The sequence below is a fragment of the Mastomys coucha genome, unplaced genomic scaffold, assembly GCF_008632895.1.
Source record: "Mastomys coucha isolate ucsf_1 unplaced genomic scaffold, UCSF_Mcou_1 pScaffold14, whole genome shotgun sequence".
In the NCBI taxonomy this organism is placed as follows: Eukaryota; Metazoa; Chordata; class Mammalia; order Rodentia; family Muridae; genus Mastomys; species Mastomys coucha.
The window spans coordinates 101,203,072-101,214,128 of NW_022196896.1; the positions used below are offsets into that span (position 1 = coordinate 101,203,072).

The 11,057-nt window shown below is 50.7% G+C and overlaps 1 protein-coding gene across 3 annotated transcripts; it reads right to left on the reverse strand.

Moving 5' to 3' along the window:
• Positions 1-316: 316 nt before the first annotated feature.
• Dnpep (aspartyl aminopeptidase) lies at positions 317-9,627 on the reverse strand. 3 transcript variants are annotated; one of them, XM_031368072.1, is made up of 15 exons: positions 9,332-9,627; positions 8,687-8,780; positions 8,518-8,606; positions 8,308-8,421; positions 7,910-8,035; positions 7,587-7,717; positions 7,287-7,362; positions 7,068-7,175; positions 6,251-6,328; positions 5,274-5,357; positions 4,178-4,338; positions 3,764-3,803; positions 3,556-3,657; positions 1,052-1,219; positions 317-463 (listed from the first exon to the last, which is right to left on the reverse strand). In XM_031368072.1, exons 1-15 carry the CDS (start codon positions 9,335-9,337, stop codon positions 413-415), a joined length of 1,428 nt encoding a protein of 475 aa, XP_031223932.1. In that variant the 5' UTR covers positions 9,338-9,627; the 3' UTR covers positions 317-412. The 3 variants fall into 3 exon arrangements, with proteins under 3 accessions (XP_031223932.1, XP_031223934.1, XP_031223933.1); XM_031368074.1 differs by lacking the exon at positions 9,332-9,627 and adding an exon at positions 9,081-9,291; XM_031368073.1 differs by lacking the exon at positions 9,332-9,627 and adding an exon at positions 8,908-9,033.
• Between the last annotated feature and the right edge of the window lie 1,430 nt (positions 9,628-11,057).

The following is an 11,057-nucleotide window of genomic DNA, read 5'->3' on the forward strand; positions in this document are numbered from 1 at the left end:
TCATACACATAAAACAGATCTAATAAGATAACAAGTGGTGTGAAGCCCCTTGTGAACACTCATACACATAAAATAGATCTAATAAAACAACACATGGTGTGAATGAAGTCTCTTGTGAATACTCATACACATAAAATAGATCTAATAAAATAATAAGTGGTGTGAAACCCCTTGTGAACAGGAGCTCCTGGTTCAGGTTAAGATGTGGGGAGGGACGACCTTTTACCTGCACCTGACCTTCACCTCTGGTCTGGTTCCAGAGGTTCAGGCCAGGCTCAATCCCCTACCCTGCAGCTTCAGGAAAAGCACAACAGAGTTGGAGTGAAAATCTACTTTAATAATCCAGCATCAACTAAATTGAAATCCTCCCCTCTCAATCGAAGGGGTGGAAGACAAGTCTTGGCAATGGGCCTCAGTCCACTAAGAGGTTCCGGCTTACTGAAGGGAACAGCTCAAAGAAGCCCTAAAATGAGAGTCAGAGGGAACTGGGAATTAGTGAGTGAGCTGACGGCAGTGCCCACCACGCACCTCCCATCACCTCCAGTCTAGTAACAGAAGCACCGAGGCTTCTATGCTTCTATGCCTCATCCCTCGGCCCTTTCCAGCCAACCACTTTCCTCTGAGGCCTTGAAAATGAGGAATGGTATAGCCTGTGTTAAAGGCTTAGTATTATTGGGAGAGAGTGGGGCCTGAAGGGAAGGAAGAAGTTAGGTCACCTAGGATGAAACATACCTTTGAGGGACACTGGAACCCATTTTCTCCTTCCTCCTCCCCACAAGCCCCTCTCTTTCCTGACTCTCATGGCAGCAGATTCCTCTAGCGCATGCTCTTGTCATGATATTCTGCTTTATCGCAGGCTTCAAATCAACAGCCAGCTAGCCATAGACTAAAGCCTCTGAAACGGCTGACTTCTTATGAACTGCTTAACCCACACTTTGTTAGAGTGATGGAAGCTGACACAGGGATGGTTTACTACACTGTAGTTCCATAGCAACCAGCCCCCAGCACTGAGACTAGCCAGTAGTGGAGCGGAGGACCAGGTGGAACTTACCTTGAAAAGGGTGAGGGTCTGGAGAACTCCAGTGGTACAGGCTGTCTCCCGGATAGAGTGCATGGCCAGCTGGGGGCTGCCTAAGTCCAGCACCCGAAGCCCCAGCCGAGAAGCCAAGATAGGTCCAATGGTGGTACCACACGGGGAGTCATTCCTGACCATGAGGTCCTGGAGAGAGGAGGAGAGGTCATAAGCTAAACACTAGATACACTCACTAAGATCAAGGAGGAAGCTACCCTAGAGCCACAGGGCTGGAAGACCATTTAGTTCTATGTCTTCTACCTTTTTGTTACTGTCATACACAGTGTGAAACCCCAACACCAAAGGAAAAAAAAAGTTAATAGTTTTAATGTTCTAACAATCACTGCTGGCTTGGTTGAGTGCTTGCCCAAGTACACATAAAGCCCTGGGTTTAATCCCCAGCCATGCATACATTGGGCATAGTGGTGCACACTTGTAATCCCAAGACTCTGGAGATGGAGGAATCAGGAGTTTAAGACTATATTCTGCATCATAGTGAGTTTGAAGCTAAATAGGCTACATAAGACCCTCTCTCAAAACAAACAAAAACAACAACAAAAAAATCAAGGAAATCATAATATGAAACTGGATTTTAAGATCTTTAAATGTAAAACAGAAATATAAAAGTCAAATTTTAGTCAAGTATTAACCCATTGCACTGGCAGGCTTGTGTGGCAGTCATCACGGCTAGAGTCATAAGAAGGGAAGGACCCTCAGCTGAGGAAATGCTTCCATGAGATCCAGGTATAAGGCATTTTCTCTTAGTGATCAATGGGGAAGAGGGCCATCCCTGGGCTGGTGGTCCAGAGTTCTGTAAGAAAGCAGGCTGAGCAAGCCATATGAAGCAGGCTGGTAAGCAGCACTCCATGGTCTCTACATCAGCTCCTGCCTTCTGGTCCCAGTCCTGCTTGAGTTCTTGCCCTGCCTTCCTTTAGTGATAGACTTTGATCTGGAAGTGTAAGCTCAATCAACCCTTTCCTGCCCGATTTGCTTTTTGGTCATGGTGTTTTGTTGCAGCAATCGAAACCCTGACTAAGACAAATTGGTACCAGCAGAATACTGATGTGACAGACCTGACCATGTTTTAGGGAGGATTGTGGAAGGACTTTGGAACTTTGGGCTAGAAGAACCATTGAGTGTTAAGACCTCAGTGGGAAGTTCTGTAGGAGCTTGGAAGATAAGAATGTTAAGAGAGTACAGAAGATGCCTGGCTTGTGAAACTTCAGAGGAAAAAGTAGACTATCAGAGCCATCTGCTATTTTAAGATTCTGTAGTTTTAGTTTGCTGGGACTGAAAGTGAAACTTTTACGTTACTAGGACAACTGATAGGATACTGGTCAGCTGGAGCTAAGCAATTAGCAGTGATTAAGAAGAAACTATCACTGAGGTGAAATCTTCTGGGAAGTGTTTTCTGAGAGCACAGAGAAGCTGTGTTTCAGAGGTGGCCAAGGTTAAACTTTGCGCTGCAGCTGGACTTGGTAATGTGTAAGAGTCACCCAGGTGGTACTGGTTGTGAAGGCATGAAGGGATCATGGAAAGCAGTTGAGGCTTGACACTGAGAGGCCAGAAGAGGTCAGTGGTGAAGACGCAGCCTCAGTGGCCATTGAATTGACGGTCCAGGACTGAAGGGGTCATGAAAAGAAGTTGAGGCCTGGCACCAGAAAAAAACCTTCAGAAACAAATTGATCTAGGTGAGTCTCTTCTTTTGTCCTTCTTGCTCTCAACTCTGGCCTTCTCTTCTGCTACTAGACTAACTCATTCCTATTCCCCCTGGGGATCTTTCTGTTTGTTCCCTCTGGCTGAGATGTTCTCCCTCTGGACCTTCCCACAGTATTTCTTTCTTAGCAGCTGCCTCTCACTTGTTCCTAGAGACCTCTCTGTGAGTGGAATGATCAGACAGCACATGGGACAAGATGGAGACACTGATGCATACAGCCCTTGTCTAGTCCTGCCTCTCTCAGAACTTGGTGTTGTCCATCGCTGGACTGCCCTGGGTCCAATCTCTGATGTGGAGTACCTGTGTACACATGCAGGGCAACTGAGGACAATGGTAGGTGATTTCAGGCCAGAGGGAAAATGAACACTTGGGATTCTAGGCTCTCCAGTCCTGAATATTCCTTCTGGGTTGAAGTACAAGTTAAGAAAGACACGGAGATGTGGGGTATTAGAAGGAAAAAGGGCAGGACTAATCTACCAGGTGGTAGGAGTAATCGTTACAGAAATCAGCAGGACAGAGCTCAATATCACCCTCACTTTACAGATGGGCACACTAAAACTCAGACAGTTTAGCAAACTAGGTCAAAGTCACCACAAAGCCAGCACTGCATCTAGCTCTGCACCCAAAACCCCTGATGATCTTCTCATTCACTGGGACTCCATCCACTAAAGTCTCTCTCCTATGCTCCTCACTCACTGGGGGCACATCAGTTTATGTCTTTATCCTGTCCCTCCACCAAGCCTTCCCAGAAAAGATGCACATTCACCTGCAGGGGGACCCCAACTTGGCCAGCCACCTCTCGAATAATGGACTCGGACACCGCATTAGAGGCATAGCGCTGCTTGCTGTTCACCTTGATCACAGGACCCTGGGAAAAGTCGAGGGGAAACAGAACAGAGACGATGTGAGGCCTGTGTGAACCACATAGGCCGGAGTCGGCCAGGCCACCACATCTTTGAGAAGCAGTATCTTACCTTATGGAACAAGGGCCGGTGGTTTTCTTCATGCTTGTCCCTATGAGAGGTGATAAAGACCAGGAGGGCACACTGTAGTGGGGGCTGTCAACAGCCACCGCCCCTTTCAAGGCAGATGGTACTAATGGTCATGGAACTCTTTCCCACCTAGCCCTGCATGCCCTCAAGAGCATCAGAACAAACGTTTCAGGCAGATTCTGGCCATGAAAGGAAGCAAGGTCACAGACTATGCTTCTTTAATATACATACACACCTGTCTTAGGCAACACATGCCATTGATTAAGTCTGGCCTTGGAACAATCCAAAGGAAGACTACTGAACCACCCAACAGATGGAAAGGCAGGGCCAAGAGCTAGCCTGCAAGTGGGCTGTGCCAGGTGTCTAGCATAAGCAGTGCCTGGTATGAAGACTCACGAGTAGTTTGGGTGCACAGCATGGGCCATGTCTGCACTGATCATGAAGGACTTGGGTATGGCTTCCTCGAAGGCAGTCAGCCGCTGAGGGGTGGCTGAGATACGCCGTAGAATCAGCTCTGTCAGCAGAGACTGTGCTCCTTGTGCACTCTCTGACCCCACCTGCAGATGGCAGAGAACTGACTGTGGGAATTTGGACATGGGCCTGGACTGAAAGAGGAGCTAAGTGTTCAGAATGGCCTGGGATCCGCCTGAGTCACTTGGCAGAGATAGGTATCCTTAGAGACTTACCTAAGCCCAGATCATTTCTGAACAACTGTCAGTGGACTAGGGCCAGACTAATTCCTAGTCATTTATGGACTAGAAATAGTACTTACTGATGAGGTTTCCACTAGGGCTAGGCAGGGGTCACGACACCCTGGTTAATTTCTCTTGAACCATGGGACAGAGACTATTAACTATCCATGGCACCTTTCATAACAAGATCCAAGCTAAAGCCACACAACTAACTTCCCAGCTAGAGACAGCACTCACAGTTTCCTCTGTAGTTGACTGTGGCCATCCTAGGTTCTATGAATATAAGGAATAATAAATTCCATTTTGGGACTACACTCTTGAAGACACAGGCATCTCTTCTCTCTGCCTTCTCCTTTATGGCTGACTGGGTATAGACAAGATGGCCAGAGATGGAACACCAACTAGAGTGATAGACAGAGACCTATCTAAACTGCTAACTCACCCAGGGAGTTACATGAGAGAACTAGCTACCTCTCAAGCTCCACTATTACATTTCAAGATTACAGCTAAACAACATAGCTGGCCACTATGTGCCAAGCCGCAGACCTGAAAGGAAGAGCTGTGTAGTGCCCCCACCCTTGGGGTAGGAATGCAGCAAGGTACACAAGAGAATACGGGCTACGGAATCCATTATAAAGATCTATGCGGAGCCAGAAGGGAACAAGTGCTATGGACACATTGGCAGCTCTCCTTTCTCCCTCTTAGGAGCCTCTAGAATGCCCTGGCTTGCTTTGAGTGTGGGCCACCAGGCAGTTACTGAATACTCCCCAGAGGGACCTCTGCCCCAGCCCCCCACATACCTCTTCATTGTCGTAGAGTGTGACCATGCGTACATGTGGGTCCCTGGCCAGGGAGGCAGGGGATGCACAGGAATCAATCAATGCCTAGATGGGGAAGGAGACAGGCTCATTACCCCTGACCTTTTGCTTCTTCCAACTTTGTCTCCCAATACCTGGGAGGGGCATGCTGCCCTGCAAGGCTGGGCTCTCAACAACCTTTCTCTTGGGGCACTGCCTGGCAGAGGGTGAAGGAGGACCTTTCTAATGGAATAAGTAAATCCATTCTCTGAGTATTTGCTCTAGTATGCTCCCATGCAGAAGGCAGGAGGATAATGTTGAAGACAGACGGAAACTGTAAGTCATGGGAGGCCAATGACTATGGAGATCAGCCAAACTGATGGGCTTCTGTAAGCCGCTCTAGACATGTCCATGTCCAGCTGGTTGGCTCAGAAGCAGACACAGGCCCCAGACCTACCGTTACCACCCAAAGCCTATCTCCAATCACAAGACAGGCGGGGAAAGGCAAGCTAAAAAGCAGAGGAGAGGGGTAAAGGGGTAGAAAGCTGAGAAATAGCCTGACTGGGTTAGAGAGAAAGTGAAGAACACGAAGGTAATCAAGAGGTACAAACAGCCCTGCTGAGGTCCCAAGGATCACAAAGAAGGCTGGTGGGGGCAAAGAGGAACCTTAAGTCAGGGGCAGAATGAGAGAAGTTAGAAGAAAGTGAGAGAATTGTTTTTCATGGTGCCTAGGCAGAGGTCATTAAGGAAAAGTAGAAGACACCATGGCACCCAGAACACTGTCAGCTTTTCTACACCTCAGCTCCTGGTCCCAGACCAGCACAGTAATAGCGATGTCAAGGCTGCAGCACATGGGCCCTTCCCAGCACCAACAGGGTGAAGGCTTGGCTAAGCAGCCATGGCTTACCACCTCCTGGGGCTCCCACCTCAATTCTTAACTCCCCATCTCTCCTGCTGCCTGGGGTGCTCTGGCTTCTCACCTGCAGGGCACAGAAGCAGCTGTGCAGATTGTCGAGTCGTGGAGCAAAGATGAACTCTTCATAGGCCCCACCCAGGACCTAGAAAGGCAGGATGGACACCTAAGTACCCAGGCCCTCTCACTTCACCTGTTCCCAAGGGCCAGAGCAACTCTTGACTGTCCGCTCAGGAAACTATTCTTGCTGTTCAGTAGAGAATGAGGATGCTAGGAAAGCATCCTACAGTATCTGACTTCTCCCAGAGGAGCAGGCCAAAGGAGGGCTAAGAGGTCAGTTACCAAAAAAAAAAAAAAAAAAAAGAAAAAGAAAAAGAAAAGCAGCCAGCGACAGTGGTGCACACCTCTCTGATCCCAGCACTTGGGTGGCAGAGGCAGGCCGATCTCTGAGTTGGAGGCCAGCCTGGTCTACAGAGTGAGTTCCAGGATAGCCAAGGCTACATTGTTTTTCTAGACAGAGAAACTCTAAAAGGAAGAAAACAGCTAACAGAAACTTAGGACCAAGGAGCCAAGGATTTTGCAGCTCCCTACTTATCACCTGGAAGGCACCAGGCCTTTTGCCCTCAGAGGTTCAGAGCCAGCATAGGTCAGAGCAGACAGGGACCACACACAGAAGAAACTGCAGGCCCCACCTTACACGTCACTCCCAGTCTCAGTAGGAGGGTCTTCTAGGGAGATGCTCTGCTTATCTGGGAACTACTGAAAGCAGAGGAAGACCTACTGGGAAGATCAAGGATGAGACTAACTGAGGAGCTTCAGGGATATGCTATGGTTGACAGGGACTCTGGAGGACCCCACCACAAGATCCTACAGCCACTCCTTACTGCAGGCTGGGTGTCTGCCAGGCAGAGCTCCATCTCCATGATGTTGTCAGGACTCAGGCCCAGATGGGTACAGAGCAGGGACATGAGGACTGAGTGGTGCCGCTCATCCTGTAAGGCAGGAGATGTTGGAAGGTGGACCTGCTCATCTCTTTGCCCCTTTCTTGGGGACTGGTCTGTTTCCACTCTGCCCACCCTCCCTGTGCCAGGGGAGCTTCTTACAGTGGCACTGGGAGGCCCTGGTTCAGGAGTCCCTTTCTCCAGCTCTTCCTGAATTGCTGTGGCAAGAATAGGGACTCTGTGGGGAAATGGGTTGAGAGAAGGGAGAGGGACAGCCATGAACGTAAGCCTCTTCTGGTCCTCCAACTCCCAGCACACTCCCCAAATGGATAAAACTGGTTTCCAAAACTGGAACTTGATTATGGCCACTAAGAAGTAGTCTTATGGGTCCCAGTGGGACCCTCTGTTCCCTGGTGCTATATCCTACCCTCACAGCCACCACAGCCCTTGATGTGGACTCACAGGTGCATCTCTGTGTTGGGCCCAAAGTTCTCATTGATATTTCGCTGCAGATGGATGGCCAGATGTGGGATGCGCAGGATGGGCCGCTCTATATGTACAAGCCTCTGCTCCAGCCGGCCTGAGGTAGGGCACTGTGGCCAACTGGCCAGGTCAGAACTGGGCACCTCCCAAATCCAGCTGATAAAATCCCTTACTAAACCCAGAATAACCATGTCCCTTCTTCCCCACGAGGACTCTTTACTGGTACATTGAAGAAATGTGACACTCAATCTTCAGGCTGCCGAAGTGAGAGCCTCCCCAGTTCCTAGCCCCTCTAATACCACCTTGATAATGACTCGTCCGGCCAAGGTCAGGTCCCGGTCAAACCATGTGCTCCAGATCCCACCACCATAGGTCTCTACACCGACCTGGTGGAAGCCCATCTGGCTTCGGCGAGATTTGCGTTTCACCTGAGCATAAGAATGAGAAGAATGGGTATGTCTGAAAGACAACATCTGGAAAGGAGACTCAGGCAATAAGTTATACAGAGCAAATATCACATCAGTTGACAGCTGAAAGTGTATGGGGGTGGGGGTGGGGGGATGCGGGGGAGCATGGAACGGGTGGGTCTACCTTCTTCCCGGGACCTTGGGATAGGGACTTCCAAACTCTACCTCTGGGATCTCTTCAGCCCAACCGCCCCCGTACCTCCCTTCAGTCCAAGCAAGTCCTAACTTCTTACCCGGAGGCAGGGACTGTCCGTGTGGGCCCCAATGAGGCTGAAGCCATTGCCAGGAACATACTGGCCCCCCACAGCAAAAGCAATGATGGAGGAGGAGTTTCTGGTTAAGAAGTACTGGGGGTGGGGGGAGAGTTGAAAGACAGGGGTGTGAGTTGCTTAATGAACACAGGGCTTTGAAACAGGGTCTGCCCCCACATTATCCCTTAGTACCTTGTTTTCCGGTAAGATATCCCAGCCCTCTGTTTCCTTGAGTTCACGGAAGCCAGCCTGGAGGAGACGGCTGCGGCACTCGGCCACGACTGTAGGAAAAGGGATCTCACAGCGATGGAAGTTGGTCAAGTCACTCCCACTCCTAGCCTCCCTTACCCTGGTCACCTACCGTGGAAAGGAGAGGGACTTCGGTTCACGAACTTGAGGAGCTCCCTGGCTGTGGCCTGGATGGCCTCTTTCCGAGCCCTGCCGTTCATGGCCACCTACAGGGAGACGAAGAGTTCAGACTGCGGATAGATCTAAGACCACTCTTCTCACCCGAGCTCGGAGGATCCAAAGCCGCTAGAACTAAGAGCTCCAAGGCTCAACCTCTGCTTCCGGGGGCTTTACTTGGAGACAGATGTGGATTCCTAGCTCGATCGTCCTCGGCTCAAAAGGCTCAGTCCCAGGGCAAGAGGACCTCCACCCAGTTTTGTCCCTGGAGCTACAGGATCTGAAAGGCCCGCCCCCTAATCAGATGAGCCCCGCCTCGCCCAGCTAGGAAATCCCGCCTGGAAGAGGACCTCTAATCTGAAAAGGCCACTAGCCGGCGCGCCACCGTGTCCGGAATCAAACCCCACGACACTTGTCCTGCCTCCCAGTCGGTCACGGGATAGCCCTTCCGGCTCCGGGAAAGCCAGGCCACCGTGGAGGGTTTCAGTTTTACTTTGAAGCCGAGTACGCCTATGTGAGCGCCGCCTTAAGCTTAGCTCCGAAAGGGCGCGCGGCCTGCGGTCAAGCCGAAGTTGAGGCGGGACCGGCGGCAGCCACCCACCTGCATCGTCCTACCGCACTCCTCCCAAGGAGTCGGACTTCGGCACGCCCCTGACTCTCCGCTCCTCCCTCCCGGATCAGGCCTCGCCTTCGCCGAGCTATGGGCTCCGCCTCTCGTCAGGCCGCACTGGGTCTCCGCCTCTACCAGGCCTCGCCCCGCCCCCGGTCCTCCGCGAGCTCCGCCCCTGTCAGGCCTCCGTCGGGTTCCGCCCCCCTACTTCTCGCTCAGTTCCCATCAGGCCTCGTTCCAGACACGCGGACTGCTCTGTGCCAGTCAGGCCGCGTCCCGCCCTCGCCACTCCGATAGCTCCGCCCCCGTCAAGATACGTTCCGGTTCCGCTCCCGCCTCACGAACCCTCCTTCCCCAAATCAGGCTGCGTTCTAACCACGTGGCCCCGCCCTCATTGCGCCACTAGCCCCGCCCCGTCAGGCCTACTCTTCAGATCCTGTCCCGGCGGCTCCTCTAGCCCCGCCCCCTCAGGGCTTCCTCGGCAGGCCCCGCCCCTCTGCCTCTCTCGCCCCGCCTCCATCAAGCAGACTCCTACCGGCGTTGACTACCTCCACCCTTCCCTTTGTCAGCTCCTGGAGAACCTTCGGCAGGACTACCCACCGCGGCAGCAGGGCCCTCTAGCGCCTTGGCGGTGTTAGCTACAGCCGCTGACCTCCATGAGCATGTGTTATGATAAATCTAAACGTGTTATCGCGTGTCATCCTCACAGTTTTACTGTCAGCATTTTGTGGACGCATTAACGGAATTAGGAGATTAATCGGTCTCTAGTTACAAATGGCACAGCTGCGCTTTTGTCTCCATGAATTTGTTTGCAGGGCCTAGAACGACTGCAAGAGGCTTCGTAGGTTTTTTTTCTATCCTTGGTTAAATGAACACAGAATTCAGTGACCTTTTCAAGATCACACAGCTATTTGGGTGGCCCTGAGATTTGATTCTGATACTCATGATTTTTTTTTCTTTCAGATAGGGTTTCAGTTTTGTTCAGGCTTTTCCAGAACTCACTATGTAGCCCAGGCTGGCCTCAAATCCATGGCAATCCTGCCTCAATCTTCCAATTGTCGGAGATACAGGCATAAGCCGTCCCTACTGGCTCTTTCCACTTAAAACAATTGGGGGGGCGGGATTCCAATGGTATATTTCCATGTAAAGAGTGTTGAGTAAGCAGTCTTAAAACTCAGTGGTGGCGCACGCCTTTAATCCTAGCACTTGGGAGGCAGAGGCAGGTGGATTTCTGAGTTCAAGGCCAGCCTTGTCTACAGAGTGAGTTCCAGGACAGCCAGGGCTACTCAGAGAAACACTGTCTGGAAAAACCAAAAATAAAAAAAAAACAAAACAAAAAACAAAACTCACCCATACAAAACTCATCCATACGTGGATCGGGACTCTTGTGGCTCTGAGGTTCAAAACAGAGTGGACCCACCAAGAGTGTAATAATAATCTTTCTAGGGATCACAGGTCTCTGGGGGCATCTGCTACTTTTATACTTGGGAATGAACAGGGTTAGATTCTGGAAAGGTCCTGTTACTCTCACTTCAAATAAGGCTGTTCCAAGATCCGACAGAGGGTAACAGGACTACTCTGCAGTTTCTTAATCATTCTCTGGATATCATTGTAAACCTACTAATTTGTGCAATTAATACTCATTAATTGTTGGGCTCTATTTGGCCCTGGCTTGGGCCTTGAGGACAAACCTGAGCCTGGCTTGAGTTTTGTTAAC

Coding starts and splice junctions, on each gene's coding strand:
- Dnpep (XM_031368072.1), bottom strand. Junction 4,339..5,273: donor CACTCTACGACAATGAAGAG/GTATGTGGGGGG, acceptor TGCCATCTGCAG/GTGGGGTCAGAGAGTGCACA. Junction 3,658..3,763: donor ACCGGCCCTTGTTCCATAAG/GTAAGATACTGC, acceptor GACTTTTCCCAG/GGTCCTGTGATCAAGGTGAA.